Source organism: Silurus aristotelis (assembly GCF_946808225.1).
Source record: "Silurus aristotelis genome assembly, chromosome: 2".
NCBI lineage: Eukaryota > Metazoa > Chordata > Actinopteri > Siluriformes > Siluridae > Silurus > Silurus aristotelis.
The window spans coordinates 30,962,031-30,989,698 of record NC_139575.1 but is presented as its reverse complement, the minus strand read 5'-3'; the positions used below and the strand labels follow the sequence as shown (position 1 = coordinate 30,989,698).

At 37.2% G+C, this 27,668-nt stretch overlaps 1 protein-coding gene across 1 annotated transcript; it reads right to left on the bottom strand.

The window, feature by feature from the left end:
• Positions 1-826: 826 nt before the first annotated feature.
• On the bottom strand, positions 827-13,581 carry fbxl3b (F-box and leucine-rich repeat protein 3b). The gene is made up of 6 exons (XM_083533656.1): positions 13,273-13,581; positions 9,539-9,932; positions 9,306-9,428; positions 7,517-7,688; positions 2,635-6,915; positions 827-2,427 (listed from the first exon to the last, which is right to left on the bottom strand). The coding sequence occupies exons 2-5, from the start codon at positions 9,929-9,931 to the stop codon at positions 6,272-6,274; spliced, it is 1,332 nt and encodes a 443-aa protein (XP_083389782.1). The 5' UTR covers position 9,932; positions 13,273-13,581; the 3' UTR covers positions 827-2,427; positions 2,635-6,271.
• Between the last annotated feature and the right edge of the window lie 14,087 nt (positions 13,582-27,668).

Genomic DNA, 27,668 nt, shown 5'->3' with positions numbered 1-27,668 from the left:
TGGGGTTGATAACTGCCAGTTTGAACGATTTAGGTAAATAATCAGGGCTAATGGAAGAGTTTATTATTTTTAGAAGAGGTTCAAGTACTCCTATAATCTCATTTATAATCAGTGCTTTTGACACAAGAGATCTAGCAGTGTTTGTCTGCTCCCTGGCCTTGGAATTAAAGCCAGCCCTTGCAGAAATGATCCCACATCTATCAGACTTATCAAAGAATATCATCCAATACCCAGTTGAGTTGAGAAGCCAATGTCAGGAAGGCCCAGGTCTATAAACATAACATTATTGGTTAAAGTGTTTTAGACATATGATGCAGAATGGTTTACTTTTAATAAAACTGGACCACATGAATTTGAGTGGAAAAATGTATAGGTGGATAAAAGAAGTAAGGGTAGTATTTCTACTTAAAAGTAAATGCAACTGATAATGAACAACTGACTCCACAAATGACTCCTGCTCATCTTAAGTTTTAAGCTTTGGAGCTGTGAGAGTAACTGTACCTGGTATGTTACCAAGCTGATAATACTTGGCGGTCCAAGGTAAAAATGCTGGTTATAGGATTTATTTATCTACAGTATATATTTTGTATACTATTCATCATTTTGTATTATTATTACTATTATTATTATTATCCAAAGTAAATTACACTCACTTTCTCAACATTTATACAAAATGCCTAGTGAGATTGATGTCAACAGCATAGTATTGTGTTGTGTACCCAGAAAAGTTGCTATAAAGTTATATTTGCAGAAATGTATGACTACTAATTTTCCCCTTTATTTGCACATTACAAGAATTTTTAAAAAGAAAAAAATTACAAGCAACTATAACATACACAAGATTTAATCAAAAAAACAAATACATTTACGCGACATTAATGCCTTTTACTGTTTAAAATGCTTTCATGAAATATAAACAGAAGTATTTATTAACCTGTATCAAAAGACATTAAAAGGAAAAAACAAACAAACAAAAAAACAGTTATTCTTTTAAAGATGTTTACATATCATTTACTACCAAAAGAAATGAATACAATTAATAATTAAGTGCATGTAAGTAATAAAACTCCAGCTAAAGTTCAGGGCAGACTGACTTGAAAAAGAAACAGATCTAATTTTACTTACAATCACGCTAAACAAAATTGGAGAGGTGTGCATTTGAATTGTTTATAGGTCTTTAATTGCACAAACCAATAAAAGTAAAGGTTGCAAGAAACATTTGTGAGAAAAGACTTAAGACACGCAAATGCACCGAAAGTGGATGCACTTTTATGATGATCAGGCTGCCTATGAAAGTGCATTATTTCATTAAATAAATAGAAATAACAGGAAAAAGAGAGAGGAGAAATCAATGTCAAAAGATTATATATTTTTACACATACAAGCAGCAACATTGTGAACAAATCACCACTTAATACAAATACAATCCATATAATTTACGTAATATGCATCTGATTACTAGACAGAAAAACGCAGAAGCAAAAGTAAAATCTGGTTATTTTGTATATAAAAATGTACTCAAAGGAATACCCCTCCTAAAAACTGCTAAATATTTCTGCATGGTATAAAAATAAGTGTTTCCTTTTATTACATAGAGTAAAACACGACCATGTTTCTATACAAAAAATACAGTCCTTTTTCCAAATGATATAAGGAACTTTTAAGATCTATAGTAAAACTATATTTGGTATGGATCTGTTGGTGTTTAATAAACGCTAAAGCTGTTTGTAAAATGAGACTTGGAAACCTAGAAAATCAGTGTTCAAAGCATAGAAGTGAATAGTTGTTTAGTTTCACACATAAGACCTGAGTCTCTTTTTATAAACTTTCAGCAAAGACTTCACACAAAAAGAAATAAAACATGGGTAATATTTATTGTGGACTGAATTGATGGCTCTTGTCATCTGGTCATTGTGGACTACATTTTAATCATGTCTAGTTGTTCCTGCCACATAATTGCTGAGCCAGATTATCAAATTAAATAATATAATACATTTTACAGTACAGCTGCAAAACAGTGTCATTCTGTGTTGAAAATTATTCTAGACTGAACTTTTCTTTTCTTTTTCTGACTATGTAATCCTGTGCATTTGAAAGTCTAGAATTATCATTGTTTAGGAATCCTTCAGCCAGAAAAAAAATAAAAGAAAAAGAAAAAAAAGCCTATTAATATGTTACATACAGTATTTACACAGCGGCTCCAAAGTAAGATTGGCAGTTTAATTTCTGGGGAGGTGGATGCAAAACAAACTACAGCATTTATAATGGAGAAAGAAGATTAAAATAAAGGGTGTTATCACAAAGGTTACCATATCATTTTGCTTTATAGACAGATTATTTCAATGGAGCTAATGGATTACTAGAGTGACAAATGACACCAGGATTAGGAATTTTCTGTGTTGCCAGAATATACATAAACTTTAGTTAGTTTTTTTTAAGATATTATTTTCCTTTTTGGTTAGTGGACATCTGTCTAATAGTTACATCAGTAAACACAATTATTATTAAATAATTGTGTTTACTGATGTAACTATTAGACAGATGTCCACTAACCAAAAAGGAAAATAATATCTTAAAAAAAACCTTAAGCCTCTCTATTAAGAGAGGCTTAACTAGAGCTTGAGAAAACTAAATAATCCAATTCGCCAAAAAAACACGCTAACATGCTATCCCGCCTTCAGTGGTCTTCTGCTTAAAAAGGTGTCTGATTCAGTACAATGCAGGAAAGCCAGGAATTCTGATAGTAAGCAATATTGCAAGCAACAAAATAAATTAATTTAGTTTTATCCTGGAGAGCTCCTTTAAAGGGCAGAATGACAGAGGGCATTCCCATACATGCTGATCTATAGTGTGAACTATACTGATAGAGAACATACAAGAGCATACAATAATTTTTATAATTAATTAATTTTAAAGACTTAATCAACAAAATCTTTTCAGTTGGTGACTGGCATAAATCCATGATCCCCAGATACCACCAGTTGCATATGATCACTGGTGATGCGCCGCCATGTAGTGAAGGTTTCACGATCGGGTCAAAAGCTTTTTCTCCTCTGTCATTTTTAGAAACAAAATACATCACATTGTGTGATTGACCTTTTCAGACGCATTCCATTTTCTATTCAGACAACTGTTATTTCAAATTGTCCAGCTATCAGCTGATGTGCCTTCTATTCTGAGCTATTTGATTGGATTATTTCGAGTCATCCTGGAGTCACACCCTGTGACAAGTTCCACTGGCAGTTATGCATGCACATGCAATAACTTTTCAGAGATGAGCTGGTAATGCTGTTCATTGAGATCATTTAGTTCTCTCATTTATTTATATATTATTAATCCTAAGTAACTGTTTTACCCTGGTCAGGAATGCAGTGGATCTGGCGCCTATAGAAGGAACACTGGGTATGAGGCAGGAATCTACCAGAAATTACACTGACATTCTTAAATATTGGAAATGTAGTTGTAAATAAGAAATTGTCACTGAACTTTACAGGATTTAGATCCAGCTTCAAGCTGAACCTTATTGTTCTAAAGATTTGGCTACTGTTTGCATTTGGTCATAAACCATATTTGAGCTCATATTGCTTATATGCTTACAAAATTCACAATGGCACTAATTGACACATCGAAGTTGCCAAATGCTACTACAGAGTTCTGTAAGTTGAGAAAAAAAAAAAAAAAAGCTTACATATCTAATGTTGTGATTAAGACGATTTATTTTCAAATGCCCAGTCTCACACTTAGTCTTTATTTAAATAAAAAAGCAACAAATGTGAATGTCATTAATTGAACGTACATAAAGTAAAGGAATGCCACAACTGTTCTACATACAATTATTAAGCAGCTAATTGATCAAAAATATTGTGCTTATCAAGTCATCATAGTAAATGGTGTTACTGATGTGGCAGACCTTTACATGATCCAACTGAAAAGCTTGCTATCCTTCAAAACAGTATTTTTGGTTAAATACCAGTCCCCTTAATTAATGAAAGTTATGGAATTGTTATAATTGTATTGCTCACACTGATTTATTGACATTCTCTTGTATTCCTATACTATCAAGTTAAATATACTCCAATTCATTTTCTATAATACCTTACCTTGAATTTCTATCCAACCCTCTGTGACATTGTGAACATCCAGCCTTTTTTTTTTTTTTATTTTTTTTTTTTAACAGATTTATCAAATAAAAAGCCAGAAAATAATAATTGAATGGCAATACATACAGCTAATCAGAAAGCCGTTTGACACTTTTACTTGCTGAAAACTCCTTTTCATATAGAGCATAATTTATATTTAGCATTTCCATTACTTACAGTTCCATCAAAAAAAAAGAAAAAAAAGAAAAGAAAAAAAAAAAACAATTGTACACACAAAGTGAACAGAATACATTTTACAAGTGTATAAATAAACACAATATTATCCAGAAGGACTGTGAAGGTTTCAGTCATACAGGTTGTACTGAATGTCTCACAATAGTGGAATCAATTGGAAAAATCCCCACTACTTAATCACTTTTATGCCTCTGACAAAAATACAGTCACCTCCTTTTACAGAAGATTATGCACAGGACCAGGGGCTCGTTAGTGTGTAGAAAGGAGAATGGTACTTTCGAGAATAAAGGTTTTCAGTTACCAACTTACATTAGGCAGTATTTGATATTTGACTTACATGACTGCAAAAAAAATTTAACAAAAAGGTAAATGTACTACTTGAGGGTAGTGTGGAATAGTGCAAATTTCTTTAAACCTTAAAGCATGTACAAATAGGGCTTTAGTCAAAAATAGCTACAAGATAAAGATTCTATGTATTACAAACTGATACTAGAAACACACAAATCCATTTCATAAGTACAATGTGCAATCTCGCTCGCTTACAGTAAACCCTTTATCCTGATTGTGGTCATGTTCGCAGCCCATCCAATAAATATGGCCACTACGTACCCTTGTGAGATTGTGTGCAATATGCCATCATCCTGACATTATAACTATAACAAAGAAAATACCAGAACGTGATTGTTACTGACTGTAGCTGCAATTAGCATTAATGTTCAGTCAGTTGTGTTTTTTTGATCAATTGTTAACAAGGGCAGAAATGCTTACAAAACTGTCAGGACAGTAAATAAACCTAACAAGTTTCAATTTAGCTAACAATAAAATTCTAATAAATCTTCACCTGCATGTGTTTGCTTTCCTGTATAGAGAAATACTGTTGATAAACTATGTTCTGTTTTCTTATGTAATTCTCCTTTCATGTTTTGCAAGCAAAGACAGCTTTTATCTCGTTAAACATTCAAGGAAAGCTAAAAAGCATCAAAAATAAAGTGTTTTATATTCATAAAATAGACAAAGAAAACACTTAAGACGACATTTCAATCTTCACTTTGCAGAAAGTCGATTTTCTAACAAACATTTACATTTTGTTCAATTGGATAACCATCAGGAAAGCTGGAATGTATTGAGATACGGGACACAGGTTCATACCAAGGCACTGTTCTAACACAAATTCACACATCACTTAGGCCTATGGGTCAATTTTGCATAGTCAATCCACCTAGCTGCATGTTTATAGAAAGTGGGAGAAACCCAGAGAACCTGGAGGGAACACATAGGAACATAAGGAAATCAGGTAAATCTCAAAACCCAGTAGCCCAAACTCTTGATTAAGCCCAGAAAACTGAACTCTCCGTGCCAAAACACAGGTGTCTACAAAGACCTACAGGACACTCTTTAAGGATTTACAATTTCTGGAACACAAAATAGGGATAAAGAATGTCAGACTAAATGAACTGTCTCTGATGAGAAGTGGTGATGTCTTTTTACCTACCCATTAGCTATATAATAAATACCACCCCTACCATCCTTTTTTTGCACTAAATATATGTGAAATATAGTGTTTAAATGGTGGGGATTTAAATGGCAAAATGTATTCATGATTGGGGTAAAAAGGTGTCATGTAATCAAGGATACTACTATTAAATATTTAGAATGGCAGAGGGTCGATAAATTACACAGACTAAAACAGCTTTTAGACATTTAAATGAAAATATTTAACACATGGCTAAATGGTATTTGAGTTCTGTATCAATTAGGAGAATGTTACTTGTACTGACAGATAAATAAAGCTGTGGCAATTTTTTTTTTTTTCATCCTTCTAGTAATACTGAAAATTCTGTGAAATGTGAATATTCACTCCTGTGATGTAAGTTGGGTTGGACACTGCTCGGTGTGCAGAAGTGTGTAAACCCCATGCACACTAATATACCTGTACTCTACCAGGTGGGCATCATATCGGGAAACCAGACACGGCCCAGATGCTTCGAGACCTCCCAGTGGATGTCGTCAAGGCCGTACTTGTCATCCGGCACCAGCACCTCCTCCATGATGGAGAGCTGAGAGAGGCGCCGGCCGCACATCTTCACAAACTCCACAAAAGCACTGCAGGAGACCTCACACTCCCCTAGACCGATAGCTGACAGATGCTGACAGCGCTCAGCGATGCGGATCAGCTCCTCGTCGAGAGGGTGTAGGCCGTTGGCACACACTACTAGCTCAATCAAGCGAGGGCATGTCATCCCCACACGGCCGAGCACCTCCCTACTCACGGAGCGGCCAAAGTAGAGGTGTGTTACAGGTACCTCATCACAGAAGAACGGGCCAAACTCATCCTCATATAGGAAGAAGTACATGACAAGGCTGAACTTGGGCGAGTGACGAACCATGGCCTCCCAGCTGCTGCGCTTGATGGTATGGAACTGCATCTGCCCAGGGTTCTCACTCACCACATCAATCCGTAGATGCTCAAGGTGCACGTGACGCTCAGATGACAATGCCAACAGCAGCTCATCACTCAATAGATGGTAGTTAAGTGCTAGCTCACGTAGGCCATGGCACTGGTCAGCAACACACAGAATGCCTAAAGATGCCAGGAAAAAAAAATAAACAGAAAAAACCCCACACACTTTAGACATACTCCAAATAATGTTATGTACTCAAAGAAAACAACACTAGTTTCTATAATTATTTTTATATTATTTTATAAATATAAGGGTTAAAACCCTTAGACACCACAAAAGTTTTTGATTTAAACACATAATCCTCTAGTCATCTACCATAAAATATTCCCTAAAATATCCTAAATCATAGTCAGGTGTTATGCATTTGAAAGTTAGAAACTTAAACCACTAATGCTTTAAAGTCCTCTCATGAAGTCCTCATGATTAAAGCCTTATTTGTATGGACCAATCTCAGAATGTTAAAAAGCATTTAACCTATCTACTGTAGATTTCACGTTTGCCACAGTCATCTGTTGCCAGGTATAGTGTGCCAAACTGGCTCTGATCTCTCAAAATGATAATTTTAACATTCATTAAAAGACATAAAAAGGACATAACTCATGTATGTATATAAGATGTATAGATTATTTAGCCAACATTAAATGAGCAAATTCTAAGCGTGAAGCAAAAATAAATGAATACAGACTCTCAGCTCATGCTGTGTGTCTACCGTACTCTTACCTGCAGGCGAGACATGAGGGCAGCTGCTCATCTTAAGTAGCTTGAGTGTATCGCTATTATTGGCTACAAGAACTTTGAGTGATGGGTCATCTACTGGAGTGTCATCGATCTTCAGTGAAGACAGGGACTTGGAGTTTACGAATACCACAGTCAGGGCTGAGATGAAATGCGACTAACCACAAAGAGACAGAGAGTATGACTTCTGAATTGTAGTTTAACTTTCAGTGAACACTGCTTGTACAGCAACGAGAAACAGCTAGTGACAACTCTCGGGAAAATCTAAGTGTGCTGCAGATTCCAGTACCAGGTTTTTCCTCTAGTGTAAAGTAAAACAGGTGGAGGTACACGCTGGAGAGAAGGGAATGGAGAAGTAAGACAGAATACGTGTGGGTAAATGAGAGGGAGGGCAGTGGAGTGGTGCGGTTGCAGGGAGAAGAGGTGGTGAAGGTGGATGAGTTCAGGTACCGGGGGTCAACAGTGCAAAGTAATGGAGAGTGTGTTAGAGAAGTGAAGAAAAGTTTGCAGGTAGGGTGGAGTGGGTGGAGAAGAGTGGCAGGAGTGATTAGTGATAGAACAGTATCTGCAAGAGTGAAAGGGAAAGATTATAGGACTGTGGTGAGACCTGCGATGTTGTATGGTTTAGAGACAGTGGTATTGAGAAAAAAAAGGAGGTGGAGCTGGAGGAAGTAGAGCTGAAGATGCTGAGATTTTCATTGGGAGTGACGAGGATGGACAAGATTACAAATGAGTTTATTAGAGGGACAGCGCATGTAGGATGTTTTGGAGCCAAAGTGAGAGAAGCCTGATTGAGATGGTTTGGACATGTGCAGAGGAGAGACATGGGGTATATCGGTAGGAGAATGCTGAGGATGGAGCCACCAGGAAGGAGGAAAAGAAGAAGACCAAGGAGGAGGTTTATGGATGTGGTGAAGGAAGACATGCAGGTAGTTGGTTTGAAGGAGGCAGATGTAGAGGACAGAGTAGTATGGAGATGGATGATCCGCTGTGTGAAGCAGAAGTATAGATAAAACACACGCTCCTGAATGAAATCTACATTCGGTATCAAGTTTAATTTCTACATAAAAATAAACTATAAAAAGCAACACATGGTAATAAACCAAAAAAAGTCAATATTACATTTTTTATGAGTTTATGAATTGTTTATGCTTTTTAATATGCATTAGTATGCATGTTTGTAGCTATATAAGGAAACTGTGTGACAGTTGCTGTTGCTGTACATTGGGCAAAACTCAACAGCCTTAATCACGTTTTTTTGAAACGTGGAACGTGGTGAAACCACAGAAAGTCATGATGATGTGTGAGTTTAGTGTACACCAAGCAACAGTTAGTAAATAAATAAGACAAGTGACTACTACTTACTATGTTTATTATTTACTTATTATTAGCAGCCTCCTTTTTTTTAATCGTTTAAAGACACAATACACCCACTATCGTGTGTTATATTGACTCACGAGACACAGGTCAGTGAATTCACAGGTCAAAGTTCAAGGTAATAACAGAGTTGGTGTAAAGAAAATAACACCTTATCCTATATGTCCTATACTTTTTTCTTCATTGAACTGTCTTTTCTTTTGGGTGAAATTTGTTCTGTTGGCAAAACATTTAAAAGAATGCAGATGTCTCCTGTATTGCCATAGCAGGTGGTCAGTAATCATACAGCTAAATTGGAATGTTGGCACCTCTGCAGAGTGTTTATACTCACTCTAGTTTAATCAACAACTGAAGTTTTTATCATCATCTTGAGAAATGCGCAGGTGGTTGTGTTTACCTTAGGCAACTCCATGAAGCTGGGTCGAGCTGTGGATATAAGCCCCAAGGTTTTGAGAGAGCAGTTCACCAGTTGAGATAGGATATCACAGGCTGCTTCTGCAGATTCAGTGCTACTGTCCACCTAAGAGATTTGAAAACATTAAAATCTAAAAGTGTGAGCATTTCCTTGAAAGTAACTACATCCTACACAAATATCTAATATGAAGGGAACTACTTAACACGTGCCTGTACCTTAAAACTGACATACTGAAGGTGGTTGGAGTGTCTCTTTATGATTTGCTTGATGAGGTCTGGGTGTGTGGCCTTCAAGTAAGAGCTGGCAGGTTGGTTAAGCTCAAACTCGAAGCACCTCCAGAGCTCAGGCATGTGGAAAGCTTGGTTCCAGCCCCTGCACACCTGTGATGCAAACGCTCGATCGATCAAGGGCAGATACTGGAAAATTTGAAGCAGGATCTCCTGAGGCAGGCAGCCCCAGTCTACTGTGCTCTCTGGGTTGTAGGTCCCCTGCTTCTGCAAAGGCTCCTCTGAAACCACTCTACAAAGCTTTTTGCAGGTTTCAGGGAAAACAGAACTTGGGTCTCCTCCATCCTCTGACTGCTCTCCTCGCTTCTGTCCTCTTTTCATTCTAGGAAAAAGGCAAGTAGATTTTGAACAAAGCTGATAATATTAGGCAAAAATATTTGCAACAATTATATTTAAACCTATTATTTGACGTTCTGCATAACACCGGCACATTAAACTGTTTGTATCATGTCGCTACATAAAATTGTTACATTACATTGAAGCCATTACGACATTTACTACAGGTTGTCATGTAGTTTGTGCATTGTATGGCAACATGCAATGTTCTATCAGTGTATTGATTAATTGGAAAATATTTAGTTGACAGAGAAAAAATGAGAAAAAAATTATTGGACTTTATTTTGTCTGGAATTTCAGCTGTTCTATATAATTTTTTGCTCAAAGTACCATTGTATAAAGGTGTATTTAAGTTATCTGAAATCTGCAAAGACATTAGCTACAAAGTTTCTGGGACCAAATGGGGTTTAACAAAAATATTGCATCACAGACATTTCAAGATCTCTCCTTTTTTACAGGCTCAAACGTAAAAGGACAAACTAAAAATGATAAAAGAATAACTTTAGAAATCCTATTTTAATGACTGCGTGATGTCAAGAACCCACTGATGTCACCAAACCCCAAATTCTACACCATGAAATGCTTTGACAGGCCTTCACTGCAATCGCCATCAGTTGCTGATTGTTTGTAGGTCTATGCTCAGTATTGTCTTTAGAAAGGAAAACGCATGCTTAAATTGTTTTGTTTTTTCTATTTAAAAAAAAATGACTTGAATTTTAAATCTCTCTGATTGCTTTAACAGTATGTTTTGGGTCATTGTTCAGCTGTTCTTATATGTTTTGCAGTACATATAGCAGTCTTACATGTTTGTAGTAAATGACTAAATATAAGCAGAAAGTATAGCTTAATACACTTAATAATACATCTTCCTGCTTAAATCTACAGTCAAATTATCAGTAAAACCCAGTGGCCCAGTTCTATGCCCATGACATAACACTGTCTCAATGTTTGACAGATTATGTGGTATGATTTGGATCTTGACCCCTTATATCTTTGTGTAATCTGCCCAAAGAAACTTGTTCCAGAACCAAGCAGGCTTTGTTGTCCAGCCAAGTCTAATCTGGCTTTTACTGTTCGTGTGCTACCTGTAGTGTTAATCTAGGGATAAAACCTCTGCATTCACAAGCATGAAGCCAACTTTTGATTGTAGACTTTGACAATGATATGCCTTCCCCCACGAAGGTGTTCTTGACCTGATTTGATCTTATAAAAGGGATTTTCTCCACCAAGGAAAGAATTCTGCTATCAAGCAATTGTTTTCTGGGTCTTCCAGGCCTTTTGGTGTTACTCAACTTGCCAGTACGTTCCTTCTTTCTATAAATGCACCTAATTGTTCATATGGTCGCTTCTACAATTTCTGCGGTATCCCTGACAAGTCTGTTTTGTTTATTCAACATAATGGTGCTAGCCTTCACTGGCATGGTCACCTCTTTGAATCACATATTGACAATTATTGAGTTTCCAAACAGCTACCAAATGCAAATTCAACACATGGAATCAATTGACTTTTGGGCTTTTTTCTACCTAATAAAACAGGATTATTGTTAATTTTAAAGTAAATAACAATAAAAAACTTGATGACCAAGAACACTTGTTTAACTCTTTGTTAGGCTTCTGTTTTAAACAAATACAAATATCTATCTTAAATTCCACCACTTTGGGTTCAAGTTTAATATTACAATTTGCTGATGCGCCACATGCACTGTTACTCACCTCCCACCTGTATATACAATTATTATATACATAGAAAGAGTATATTATTAGTTTGTAACATTTTTACCTTGTTAATGTACCTTAAATGTGCAGTTCTCAGATTCTCATCCGACTGCACTTTTGTGAAGTGCATCATATAAATAAACATTATAAATAAAAAAAATGTAATTGTGATATTTGAATGTAATATTCTTCGACACTTGTTGTATGCCTGTTAATTGGCTGCTGTAACAATACAAGTTCACTTTGAAAAAAATAATGTCGTCATCTATCTATCTATCTATCTATCTATCTATCTATCTATCTATCTATCTATCTATCTATCTATCTCTTATAGTGTGTCGCAGCAGTATTATCAACTAACTATGCACTTCACAAACACTCAGACGGATGGGTTGCTTTTTTGTGATTTTGCAGTAATACACAGTAAGCAGTTAAAACAAAACCCAGAACAGTTAAACTAAACCAGACTAAGATCTCAAAATATCCAAAAGTCCATCACGAATGCCACTGAGAAAACTAATAAATATTAAATGTGATACAAAATCTCAGTTGCAGTAAAATGATCACAGCAAGCAAATACACTATAATGCTAAAATATTGGGTCACCTGGTCATAAGTACGGCATTTGATTTTTGAGCATTGCATTCGACAGTTAGTCCCAATTTGTCCCAACACTCTTCTGGGAAGATGTTTAGATTTTGGAGTGTGTTTATGGATATTTGTGTTCATCAGTCACAAGGGTGTTACCAAAGGCAGGTGCTGATGTAGGTGAGGAGACCTGGGGTGCAGTAAGCATTCCAATTAATCTCAAAAGGTGTTGAGGTATGAGATCAGAGCTCTATAGCAGGCCACTCAAGATCTTCCTCTCCAAAACATGAAAACCAGATCTTCAAGGAGCTCAATTTGTGCACAGGGGCATTGCCATGCTGGAACGGGTTTGGGTTTCCAAGTTCAAGTGAATGCAAAATGTTATTAAAGCGCATCTTAAGACGTTCTATACAATTGAGTGCCTCCAGTTTTGCGGTTACAGTTTGGAGAAGAACCGCATATGTAGGGAAAGCTCAGGTGACCCAATACTTTTGGAAATATAATGCATCAGCAACTTCTATTATGGCCATTTAACACGCGACCACGCCCCCTTTATCAACGCCTTATTAACCAAACTGCACATTAGCATATAAAGATCGGGTGTTAAAATAAAACGCTTTATTATTATCTGGTTTATTAACTTGGTATTTTTTAATTAAAAAAAATAAAGATTTGTTGAATTCTGTGTATGTAGTTGGAGTAAACAAACTACTTCCTGCGTAGGATCTGAGTACATATTGTACTTAATACACTCATCTGCGGTATTTCCCCATCACTTTACAGATATTTTTAGAGTACCAATCACATCCCTGAACAGAAGTAAATGTTTTGTTGTTTGTCATAGTACAAAAATCTAGAAAACTTGCCGAAACCTACAGTAATTAATACACGGTGCGTATCAATAATTTCTAAAGGAACAAGACAAATAACCAGAAGTAATGCACTCAGTAATGATAATCATACTAATAAATCTAATGTTGAGAGCAAACCCTAGTAACTCCATAAATGTGCTCTCCTCCTACCTGATTTATGTTTAGCTCGGATTATACAGGTGATCATGTATCACATCAGCCCGGGCCTGCCCTGCAATACTTTATTCGATCGGGCCAGCTGATCACAACCATTTGCTCTCAGTCAGTGCGTTGGGAGCGCTGAAGTCGCCGAATTAAATCCTTCGTTTTGCTGGAGACTGTCCCTTTATTTTCCTCTCGACTACCTTGTGACCTAGTTTCTCTGTTGATCCACTCGGCAGAGATCCCAAAACGCTGAAAATGGCGACGTGTTGTGCTTTGCGAAAGCAATGCACCATGGGTAAATACGCGCATGCACTTTATCCACTAGGGGGCAGATGCTCCGCTTCCAACGCTTTTCTTTCTTGATGCATTTCTGCAGGCGGGAAAAATGGTGCAAGTTGTGACCTCTAGTGAATGAGTCCCAATTTTACTGAATTTGTTCTTCTTTAGTAAACGCCTAATAAGAAGTAAAAATATGAATAAACCTAAATAAAAAAATAAATACATAAATACTATGGCGATGGAGGTGATGGAGACAAGTAGTACACAACTATTAGAGGAGAATAACCCTGACATTCTGCCGATTATTCTCAGCAAGTTTCAAACCACCAAAATACCCCTGCAGGCAATCATTTAGTTCAAAATGTGCACCAGAATGAAAATGAAATTGGGACATTACCACGCATATAGGACGTTTTGGAGACAAGGTGGGGGAGGCACGATTCAGATGGTTTGGACATGTGCAGAAGAGGGACATGGGGTATATCAGTAGAAGAATCCTAAAGATGGAGCCACCAGGTAGAAGGTAAAGAGGAGGGCCAAGGAGGAGGTTTATTGATGTGATGAGGGTGCAGGTAGTTGTGTTGAAAGAGGCAGATGTAGAGGACAGGGCGGTATGGAGACGGATGATCTGCTGTGGCGAACCCTAATGGGAGAAGCCGAAAGAAGAAGAAGAATCAGAATCAGGTTTATTGGCCAAGTGTGTTGACACACACAAGGAATTTGGTTCCAGCTGTTAGTTACTCTCTAAGTGCAGACATAAATAAAAATCCACTTTATAGAGTATTTGACCAGGGCACAGGTTTAGTCCATGTGTTTTTGTTAAAGATCTGAAGCAGATTTTAAGCTGGTAGTGGATAAAGTTGTAGGAGTGAGGGAAATGACAGATTTATCTGCTTTTAAGAGACTAAATCATAATTTTTGCAATTAATATAAATCCTTTTCCTAGAGAACTCGCTCATGTTTTTTTGTTTATCACTACATCGTCCAGATCTGTAAAATACGAGTTTCTAGTTAGTTTGTATTCTTATTGAAGTCAGGAAGTGGAAGAATTCTGTGCAAATAGTAATAGTAATGTAATGGTGCAAATAGTTCAGGAGGTCGCTAGATAGATAGATAGATAGATAGATAGATAGATAGATAGATAGATAGATAGATAGATAGATAGATAGATAGATAGATAGATAGATAGATAGATAGATAGATAGATAGATAGATAGATAGATAGATAGATAGATAGATAGATAGATAGATAGATAGATAGATAGATAGATAGATAGATAGATAGATAGATAGAGTGAGGAAAATAAGTATTTGAACACCCTGCTATTTTGCAAGTTCTCCCACTTAGAAATCATGGAGGGGTCTGAAATTTTCATCGTAGATGCATGTCCACTGTGAGAGACATAATCTAAAAAAAAAAATCCAGAAATCACAATGTATGATTTTTAAACTATTTATTTGTATGATACAGCTGCAAATAAGTATTTGAACGCCTGAGAAAGTCAATGTTAATATTTGATACAGGAGCCTTTGTTTGCAATTACAGAAGTCAAACGTTTCCTGTAGTTTTTCACCAGGTTTGCACACACTGCAGGGGGGATTTTGGCCCACTCCTCCACACAGATCTTCTCTAGATTAGTCAGGTTTCTGGCCTGTCGCTGAGAAACACGGAGTTTGAGCTCCCTCCAAAGATTCTCTATTGGGTTTAGGTCTGGAGACTGGCTAGGCCACGCCAGAACCTTGATATGCTTCTTACAGCGCCACTCCTTGGTTATCCTGGCTGTGTGCTTCGGGTCATTGTCATGTTGGAAGACCCAGCCTCGACCCATCTTCAATGCTCTAACTGAGGGAAGGAGGTTGTTCCCCAAAATCTCGCAATACATGGCCCCGGTCATCCTCTCCTTAATACAGTGCTGTCGCCCTGTCCCATGTGCAGAAAAACACCCCCAAAGCATGATGCTACCACCCCCATGCTTCACAGTAGGGATGGTGTTCTTGGGATGGTACTCATCATTCTTCTTCCTCCAAACACGTTTAGTGGAATTATGACCCAAAAGTTCTATTTTGGTCTCATCTGACCACATGACTTTCTCCCATGACTCCTCTGGATCATCCAAATGGTCATTGGCAAACTTAAGACGTGCCTGGACATGTGCTGGTTTAAGCAGGAGAACCTTCCGTGCCATGCATGATTTCAAACCATGACGTCTTAGTGTATTACCAACAGTAACCTTGAAAACGGTGGTCCCAGCTCTTTTCAGGTCATTGACCAGCTCCTCTAGTGTAGTTCTGGGCTGATTTCTCACCTTCCTTAGGATCATTGAGACCCCACGAGGTGAGTTCTTGCATGGAGCCCCAGTCTGAGGGAGATTGACAGTCATGTTTAGCTTCTTCCATTTTCTAATGATTGCTCCAACAGTGGACCTTTTTTCACCAAGCTGCTTGGCAATTTCCCCGTAGCCCTTTCCAGCCTTGTGGAGGTGTACAATTTTGTCTCTAGTGTCTTTGGACAGCTCTTTGGTCTTGGCCATGTTAGTAGTTGGATTCTTACTGATTGTATGGGGTGGACAGGTGTCTTTATGCAGCTAACGACCTCAAACAGGTGCATCCAATTTAGGATAATAAATGTAGTGGAGGTGGACATTTTAAAGGCAGACTAACAGGTCTTTAAGGGTCAGAATTCTAGCTGATAGACAGGTGTTCAAATACTTATTTGCAGCTGTATCATACAAATAAATGGTTAAAAAAATCATATATTGTGATTTCTGGATTTTTTTATTTAGATTATGTCTCTCACAGTGGACATGCACCTACGATGACAATTTCAGACACCTCCATGATTTCTAAGTGGGAGAACTTGCAAAATAGCAGGGTGTTCAAATACTTATTTTCCTCACTGTAGATAGATAGATAGATGGAATCATGGAATCATGGAATCATGGAAACATGGCTTAGGAGCTGAGGTGCAAAAAAGGCAGCAGGTGCTTTAAACTGATGAGTCAAAATCTGAAATATAGCAGGTGGCAAGTTGTTTGCCAAAGGCGTTGGAGAGATGTACAATAATGAATAACTGCAGGCAAGAGTGTAGCATGGTGGAAGTTTCCTCCATATTCGGGGCTGCATTACTGCAAACAATGTTGAAGATTTTGCCAGTATTATCCTTAATAAATTGTGTCCTTGATTCTGAGAAATACAGGCAGATACTTATCTATCATGCAATACTATCAGGGAGGTGTATGATTGGCCACAAATTTATTCTGCAGCAGAACAACAACTCCAAACATATAGCCAATGTCATTAAGAACTATATTTAGCGTAGAGAAGAACAAAGAGTCTTTGAAGAAATTGTTTTGGACCCTACAGCGCCCTGATCGCAACGTCATCGAGTCTGTCTGGGATTACATGAACAGTTAAGGATTTGAGGCAGCCTACATTCACAGATGATCAGTGGTTCGTTCTTCAAGACATTTGGACCAACGTTCCTGCTGAATACATTTAAAAACTATGTGCAAGTGTATTAATTTGGATTTCTCTTCTGTTCATTTACCTTTCATGATATATATATATAGATGAAAAAAATTGAGAGAAAATTTTATTTAAAGCAAGATTTGTAAGGCACAATATATATAGAGAGAAATTAGATATATAAATGTACTATAGGAAATATGTACACAGTATGTACAACTGTACAAAAGTTATATAAAGTGTATATACACATATATAGAAGATAACCCTAGGATATTCTTTGACATTTCAAAGGCTTTGTTATATTTAAAAAAAAAGATATTGAGCAATATATCCAAGCAAGTTCATCTTTAGAAAACTTATTTTGTTAAAAGTATATAATGTTTTTTCTTGAGATGTAATATGTTATTTTTATTCATAGAACAAAATTGTTCCTTTTGTGTTTTTTTGACACCTTGAAAATGAAAAAGACAAATGTAGAAGACCTTTATTTTTTTAATTGGTGAATAAGAGTGAGGGCCTTTAAATGTCACATATGCATCACAGCAGTGAATTATTTCTTCACATCAAATTACGAAACTGGATTTAGAGCATAGTTAACATCCTTGTTTAACAGTGAACCTGACCTTCTGATCAGCAACCCAGCAATTGAGCTACTGTACCACCTCCCTGACAACAAGGGCTGAGTAAAGTTCTTGTAGTAAAATATAAAACAGCATTCATTGTGGCTAGAGGGGATTTGAACATAATTCTGATTACTGGTCGAATTAAACCTCCCCAAAATGTACATAGATTATACCTATTTGCTGTAAATAATAATAAAAAAAAAGTTAAACATCACAGATTTGTCCCTAGCAACTCCTATTTTGTCTTGGCTGTGTTGCATTGTGGATCAGGTTTTTTTTTTATAAGGATATCTCTGTATTTTAATGTGTACAGCTTTTCCCTAACCCTGACCAGTTGCCCAGTTCCTGCTGCGAAAAAACACCACCACCACAACATGATTCACTGTTGAGATGGTTTTGGGCAGGTGATTAGCTCTGCCTGATTTCATCTAGACATAACCGTTATGTCTAGATGAAATCAGGCAGGTGATTAGCTCTGCCTGATTTCATCTAGACATAACGGTTAAAATGGAGGTCAAACTGTTTAATCTTAGTTTCATCATACCAGAGAATCTTGTTCCACAGTCTGACAGTCCTTCAGTTGACTGGTGACAAACTCCAAGCGAGCTTGCATGGGTTTTGCACCAAGCAGAGGCTTCTATCTAGCCACTGTGACATAAAGCCCGGATCAGTTGAGGGCTGCAGTAGCAGTTGTCCATCTGGAACGTGGTTCCATCTCCACACAGAATCTCTAGATCTGAGTCAGAGTGACCATTGAGTTCTTGGTTACCTCTCTTACTAAGGCCCTTCTCCCTGATTACTCAGTTTGGCCGTGCGACTAGCTGTTATAGAGTCCTGGTTGTGCTATACTTCTTTCATTTGAGAATTATGGAGGCCACTGTGCTCTTGGGAATCTTCAGTGCAGCAGATATTTTTATTTGTAGCCTTCCCCAGATCTGTGCCTTGCAACAATCCTGTCTCAAAGCCCTGCAGGCAGTTTCTTTGACCTTATGGCTTGATTTTTTGCTCTGATGTGCATTTTTAGCTGTTAGGCCTTTTATAGATATATTCCAAATCATGTCTAATTGTATAGAATTTTCCACAGGAAGACTCCAGTCAAGGTGTAGAAACACCTCACCTCACCTCAAGGCATCTGAGCTAATTTTTAAGTGTTGTTGCAAAGGGTCTGAATACATAGAAACATGCAATATTTCAGTTTTTATTTTAAAAAATGTACACAAATTTCTAGAATTATGTTTCCACTTTGTCATAATGGGGTACTGAATGTAGATTAATGAGAAAAATAAATGCATTTAATGATGGTAGAATAAAGCTGCAAATTCGGTGAACAGGTGTCTCATATACAGAGGGAGCGCTCCTAATCTCAGCTATATCTCTTGCCTGTATGAAACACACCTGGGATCCAGAAATCTTGCTGATTGTAATAGGGGATCAAATACTTATTTTACTATTAACTTTTTATGTTTTTTCTAAATGTATTTGTTGTTATTCTGTCTCTCAGTGTTCAAATAAAACTACCAAAATCACCAGGGGATCAAATAATTGTTTTCCCTCACTGTAGTGTTGAAATTTAAACCAGACCAGGACTTCACTTACAATCTGGCCAAATTCAATTATAAAACAACAAATAGATAATTGAATTGCCTATTGAAAATATATCACAAAATTACAAAAGAAAATAGAACTTATCTGGAGCTGAAGAGAGAAAACCAGTGGACAAAACTAAGACAGTCACATTCACAATTTTTTTTTTTTTTTTATAATTTTTGTATCATGTTTATTTCATAGCTAATGCTTCAGCAATTCTGTGCATATCTGATTTTTAAAGAGAGAGAGAGAGAAACAGTGAAGCTGAACAGAAAACCACAAACACCCGACTCTATCTCACAATGAGTTCTTTCACAATATTTTCCTGGAATATCCGAGGCGTCTACTCCACAACCACAGTAACCATGTCATTTCATGTCATGAACAACAAATTACACTGGAACTTGGAACAAAGGAATAAAACTATCAAGACATTATTTTTAATGAAAATCAAGTTCAAGTTTATTTCTATAGCACTTTTTTTTTTACAATGGAAATAGTCATAAAGCAGCTTTACAGAATTTAAGAATGAAAGTAAATGTGTATTTATCCCTGATGAGCAGCCTGGGGCAACTGTGGCAAGGAAAATCTCCCTAAGAGGTTATGAGGAAGAAACTGTGTGAGAAACAAGACTCAAAAGGGGAACCCATCCTTATTTGGATGATATCTGCTCCAGGGTGGTAAGTAACTCCATTTCGTACCAAGCCATAATGCACACCCCTATTGTTGATTAATTACTGTTTTACACCCTCAAGAGTTTTATTCCTAACATGCTGTTGGTCTTATAGCATAAGATCAACCGTGTTGATGCATTGGTGGGGCATAAGATGCATTGGTGGTATTGTATGTAAACAGTCATGCTATTTTCAGAGAGAGAGAGAGAGAGAGAGAGGTGTAAGAGAGAGACTACTATAACTACTTGGTTCTTAACATGAAAATAGCTTTATAGAAAAAAAAAGTTTCTAGATGTACTTAAATTGTGAAAGTATTAGTATAGGCCATGGCACAATCAAACAGTTCCAGGATGAGCACTCACACCTGGCTTTTATACGTGTTTTTATATGTGTCATTGTTACAAATATAATCTAATTAATTGCTATTGTTTTTGTTGTATATATATATATATATATATATATATATATATATATATATATATATATATATATATATATATATATATATATATGTGTGTGTGTGTGTGTGTGTGTGTGTGTGTGTGTGTGTGTGTGTGTGTGTGTGTGTGTATATATATATATATATATATATATATATATATATATATATATATATATATATATATATATATATATATATATATATATATATACACATATACATACATACACACAGAAGTATTCAGATGAATAAACATTGTATACACAGAGATCGGATTTACATTATTATGCATGAACGTCGCGAAATTTATTCGGATATTTCTAATATTCATACAGCGGACGGGTCCATTAACCCGTCTTCCAGATGTTAATTCGATTAATCGTCACAAAGATGTAGACCCTTTATTTTTACCTGAATTGTTTCATTGCGCTCCCGCAATTTTGCCATTATTTTAAACACAAGAAGGAGAGTCTTATTATTATTGTTTGGAATCTGGATTGTAAAATTGGTATCACCCATTCTTATTTTGAACCCCGCCCCCCTCCTCCTCCACCGCCGCCGAACAAACAGCTAAGACCCTCCTACTGTTGAGAGAACGCGCAGGTCAGGGGGCGCGCGCAGCGGCAGCATTGCTCGGGTGTCACGCTGTGTCCTTTCTGTCGTGTTGCTCTCTTCTTGGTTAGGTTTGTTTACTTATAAATTATTATCTCTACTATTTATTTTGATAGACGCGCGCGCGTCCCCACCCCGTGGAATAAGCTTGAAGATACGCTGTTTATTTATTTCTGTATTTTTTTTAACATGGTCGGTAGTTTTTAATCTCCGCCTGGAATAGTCGTCTTACTAAGATCTGGTCAGTCGCCATAAGGCGTCAGGAAGGCACAATGTTTCTATGCCAATCGAGGTTTGTGGTTGCTTCATTATTTAGTTATAATAAGTTCGCTGGTTCGGTGCAGGTTGCAACATACATGACACAGGACGCCATCCGCGCCTTGCATAAGTCAAGAATGATTTCCTGCTCTAAAGTACCTGGCAGAGGCACAAACAGTGTCAGGGTTTTACATTTGATCAGTGGACCGCGACAATCTCCTATAAGCAACACATGTGAATATGTGTCTCATGCTTTTCCGGCCTGCAATTCGCTTTCAAGACTCAGTTCACCGAAAAGCCCCTTTTGTATTGGTACTGAAACCTGTATCCTTCATTCCTCACCGATCAAACTTCTAAGTGCTTTATTTAGCGCCAAGGAACTGGAACAAGCCAACGGGACGAAGAGAGACCGAGCCACAGACGATCAGAAGGTACATTGTTTGTCACCAAGTGTAAATGATTTGTTGCCCACCTGACATTAGGTAACACAGATGGACACATTTGATATCTTTGCCCGCTTTATACATTTTGTTAGTACGTTGGCATGCATTTTTCAGCTGGTGAAACCGAATCCAAGCTTTGCTGGAATGGGAGATTAGGACTACACCCAGTCTGTGTTCATGCTGATATAGAGATCAAAATACTGGGAACGTCTTCTTCTTCTACCCAAACGTATATTGAATTGGTTTATTATCTTTATTACACATGATTTTTTTCCATATCAGTTTTCTCATTTCTAAATGTTATACATTATAATTTTTATTATAAGTATTATTACTACTAAAGATAATTATCAACAGCTCAAAGCATTTTACAATGTTAAACAGAAAAAGAAACAGTATATGACAAGGCAGACAATGATAATTTATACAAATTATATAATTAATTGTCGCAGGAAAAAAAAAACATTATTAGAATATCTTCAAAATTAAGATGTGAGTAAAAGTTACCCAAATGATAATTATTAGTTAGTTTTTTAAAAGCAATGCAAGATCCGCCTCACAATTATGTAAAGTATATATATATTTTCAGAAAAAGTAATGATGGTTTCACTAATCTCTGTTTCATATGTGGAATATGGAGACGGATAGCAATGGAACAACATTTTTTTAAGTATTCAGATATGTATGTATAGGTTACTATAAGGTACTTAAAACTACAAATAAAATGCATCAGGGATCGGCTCTGAGCCCTTTCCTGTTTGCAGTGGTGATGGACAGGTTGATGGACGAAGTCAGACAGGCGTTTCCATTGACTATGATGTTTGCGGATGATATTGTGATTTGTGGTGAGAGTAGGGAGCAGGTTGAGAAGAGCCTGTAAAGGTTGAGGTATGTGCTGGAGAGAAGAGGAATGAAAGTCAGTAGGAGTAAAACAAAGTACATGTGTGTGATGTGGATGTAGTGAAGGAAGACATGCAGGAAGTTGGTTTAAAAGAGACAGATGTAGAGGACAGAAGTATGGCGACGGATGATCTGTTTTGGCGACCCCCTAACGGGAGCATCCGAAAGTTCTACAGGAAGGAAAAAGCCATTGGCATGAAGCTAAAACCTGTCTAACGTGTTAATCTCCTTGCTCCTGCATTGTGGCTGTACGATCTATTTGTAGATTGTTTGTTATATAAGAAGAAACAAAAAGAACATGGACTAGTTTCTTGCCATCTTGTAATTTGATACAGAGTCTTACTGTTATAGACTTTATTTGATAGAATGCAGTTTTAATAATGGTTTAGTCAGTCAAAAATTACTCCGACAATTGTCTGTAGGTCCATTATTGTTTTTGTTTTTTTGTTTTACTTACATTTATCAGTATTACTGTTCTGTCTACATTAAGTACAAAAAAGCCAACAGTGCTGCAAAGAACAACACTACTTACATCAGGCATACAGAATTAATTTAACTGTGAATCATCTGTATTGCTATGGTGATTGATTCTATAACTCATAAAAATATAACAAATGTGAAAAACAATACAAAATCTATAGGGTACAAGCACTTTCTGTAAATATTTACCCAATTGTTCTGATCCTGACAAGATGCATAGAACAATAAAAACAAACGGTTGATGAAGTTCTGAAGAAACCAGCCACAGATTTTAAACAATAATAAAAAATGACTCACTAAGTAGAAAATTTAGTTGGCTACTGGTCATAAAGTAACACGGATAGTTACATTTGGTTTCTTTTCCAGCTTTATTAATTATGTTTGGTTGAACTGTTGCAGGATGCTTTGTTGGTGTGGGAGATAAGGACAACACCCACTCTGTATTTGTGCTGATATAGATTTACCAAAGACTGGGAACGCTTGCTGCCCCAAATAGCAAGCATATGTTGAATTGATGTTTTTAAAAGAAAAGTGTTTATTCATTTTCATTATTTATAAATGGTATACAATATTAATTATTATTATATTTGTACAGGCCAAAGTGTTTGTCAAGTCAAGAGTCGAGAAGCTTTTATTGTCATTTTAACTTTGTATATAGCTGACTCAGCACATATTGAAATGAGTCAACGTTTCTTTAGAACTTTGGTGCTACATAAAACAACTTAGTGCTACATCACACAACATAGTGCTACATAACATAACACAAAGCTAAGGACTAAAATAAGTTGTGCTAACCATACAAAGTGCATCGTGTGCACCCTAGTGCAAACAGTTCAAGACAGAAGTGTGCCAGGCAATACAAGACTGACCAGTCTACCTAATGTATAATATGTTATACAGCACAATGTGCAAAAAAGTAACCTGTCAACAAGCATGTAAGTCAGCCAGGATTTACACTTTATAAATGCTCACTAGACGGAAGGAATAACAACTTAAAGCATCTGTTACACTGGTTACAGTGTTCACTTTGATAATGGTTGTAATTGCTGGTCAGCAATGTGAACACGTACTATACTGCACAATCAAATCATACCGTCACTGTATCTGTACTTAGCATATCTCCCCCCCCCCCCCCCCCCTTAATTTTTTTTTTAACTAAAACTGAGTAAGTTTGAGCATGGGCTTATTCCTGTCTGATGAAATTCACATGGAAACATCTGCACTAGTTTGCTTCATTCAATTGTTATTTTCTGTCTCTTATTAGGTAATGCTATCTAATAGACCTCAAGGAGGATGTGAAAAGCCTGAGCCTGAGAAAAACCAAAATAAAACAGATAAGCTGAAGAAAGTTTTTAAGGAATATGGTGCTGTTGGCGTTTTGTTTCACATTGGGATATCTCTGATTTCTCTTGGGATTTTCTACATTGTTGTGTCTAGGTAAGTTAACACTCTATCTGTGTTTTTGTTTAAAAAAATGTATAATACATGATCAGCACAATACATGATCAGCAGAAATAAAAGAAAATGTATTTTAATATACTTTCAATTATTTGCAAGTTTATTAATTTGTTTGTCTTTAGTTCTATATTCTATTTATTTATACATTTTCTTCTCCAGTATACTTATAAACAACCCAAAAATACATTAAAAAAATAATAATAATGTTTTGGGGGAGTTCAGCATGAATATGTATCAGGTGTTGTCAGAGTATGATTTATTTTGTTGTTGTTTTAGTAGCATCTGGCAAGGGAAGGAAAATACACTCACCGGCCACTTTATTAGGTACACCTTACTAGTACCGGGTTGACCCCCTTTTGCCTTCAGAACTGCCTTAATCCTTTGTGGCATAGATTCAACAAGGTACTGGAAACATTCCTCAGAGATTTTGGTCCATATTGACATGATAGCATCACGCAGTTGCTGCAGATTTGTCGGCTGCACATCCATGATGCGAATCTCCTGTTCCACCACATCCCAAAGGTGCTCTATTGGATTGAGATCTGGTGAATGTGGAGGCCATTTGAATACAGTGAACTTATTGTCATGTTCAAGAAACCAGTCTGAGATGATTCGCGCTTTATGACATGGCGTGTTATCCTGCTGGAAGTAGCCATCAGAAGATGGGTACACTGTGGTCATAAAGGGATGGACATGGTCAGCAACAATACTCAGGTAGGCTGTGGCGTAGACACGATGCTCAATTGGTGCTAATGGGCCCAAAGTGTGCCAAGAAAATATCCCCCACACCATTACACCACCACCACCAGCCTGAACCGTTGATACAAGGCAGGATGGATCCATGCTTTCATGTTGTTGATGCCAAATTCTGACCCTACCATCTGAATGTCGCAGCAGAAATTGAGACTCATCAGACCAGGCAACGTGTTGTGCATTCAGAGATGCTCTTCTGCGTACCTCGATTGTAACGAGTGGTTATTTGAGTTACTGTTGCCTTTCTATTACCTCGAACCAGTCTGGCCATTCTCCTCTGACCTCTGGCATTAACAAGGCATTTGCGCCCACAGAACTGCCGCTTACTGGATATTTTTCTCTTTTTCGGACCTTTCTCTGTCAACCCTAGAGATGGTTGTGCGTGAAAATCCCAGTAGATTGGCTGATTAGAAATTTGCGTTAACGAGCAGTTGAACAGGTGTACCTAATAAAGTGGCCGGCATTTTAAGCAGCAAATGTACAGTCAGTTTTTGAAGTTGATGTGTTGGAAGCTTGAAAAATGGACAAGAATACGACTTTGACACTGACAAGGACCAAATTGTGATGACTGGATGACCAGGTCAGAGCATCTGCAAAAAATGGCAGGTCTTTGGGGTGTCCCAGTTTGCAGTGGTTTGTTTCAACCAAGAGTGGCACAAGGAAGGACAACCAGTGAACCAGCATCAGGTTCATGGATGTCCAAGGCTTATTTTTACACATAGAAAGTGAAGGCTAGCCTGTATGTAGAACTGAAACGTGTCCTTGAGTAACTTAAGTACTTTAAAAAAACAAAAAATCAAGGCAAATTATTTGCCTTGATGCTTCGTTTAGTCCATTTAACAACACATGGAGTGCAGTGTTTCCCCGTGGACCATTATTACTGACGCACCAAACGCTAAACTCTGGAGCGCTCTGGACAGAACACAGAAAACGCTGCAGAATGGAAAAATGGAGAAGCGGGGAGAAAACGGCGAGGGGCCAGGAGAAGATTCATATGGAAGCCCGTTTCCGCTACATTCTCGCAATTCCGACTTTTTTTTTTTTGCTAATTGGGCAGGGTCACCCACTCTGTAGTGCCAGAAAGCTTTACACATTGGAAATTGCATGGTATCAAACTAAGCCTCTGATCCCTGGAGAGAACTTCTAACAATTGTCTAACAACCAGCTCCGATTGTTAGACAGGAACAAGACCGATTAAGCAGACGAGGCCTTAATTTTTAAACTATTTATTTGTATGATACAGTTGCAAATAAGTATTTGAACACCTGTCTATCAGCTAGAATTCTGACCCTCAAAGACCTGTTAGTCTGCCTTTAAAATGTCCACCTCCACTACATTTATTATCCTAAATTAGATGCACCTGTTCGAGGTCGTTAGCTGCATAAAGACACCTGTCCACCCCATACAATCAGTAAGAATCCAACTACTAACATGGCCAAGACCAAAGAGCTGTCCAAAGACACTAGAGACAAAATTGTACACTTCCACAAGACTGGAAAGGGCTACGGGGAAATTGCCAAGCAGCTTGGTAAAAAAAAGGTCCACTGTTGGAGCAATCATTAGAAAATGGAAGAAGCTAAACATGACTGTTAATCGCCCTCGGACTGGGGATCCATGCAAGATCTCACCTCGTGGGGTCTCAATGATCCTAAGGAAGGTGAGAAATCAGCCCAGAACTACACGGGAGGAGCTGGTCAATGACCTGAAAAGAGCTGGGACCACTGTTTCCAAGGTTACTGTTGGTAATACAATAAGACGTCATGGTTTGAAATCATGCATGGCAGGTTCATGCATAGCAGTGATTAAGGAAGGTTCCCCTGCTTAAACCAGCACATGTTCAGAGGAGTCATGGGAGAAAGTCATGTGGTCAGATGAGACCAAAATAGAACTTTTGGGTCATAATTCCACTAAACGTGTTTGGAGGAAGAAGAATGATGAGTACCATCCCAAGAACACCATCCCTACTGTGTTTCTCAGCGACAGGCCAGAAACCTGACTGATCTAGAGAAGATCTGTGTGGAGGAGTGGGCCAAAATCCCTCCTGCAGTGTGTGCAAACCTGGTAAAAAAAAAACCTACAGGAAACGTTTGACCTCTGTAATTGCAAACAAAGGCTACTGTACCAAATATTAACATTGACTTTCTCAGGTGTTCAAATACTTATTTGCAGCTATATCATACAAATAAATAGTTAAAAAAATCATACATTGTGATTTCTGGATTATTTTTTTTTTATTATTTCTCTCACAGTGGACATGCACCTACGATGACAATTTCAGACCCCTCCATGATTTCTAAGTGGAAGAACTTGCAAAATAGCAGGGTGTTCAAATTCAGTGTTTCCTCACTGTATATATATATTTAAAAAAAAATTTTTTTTATGTAATATGGGAATTAACGCCACTAAATGGGTTTAGTTTTCACAG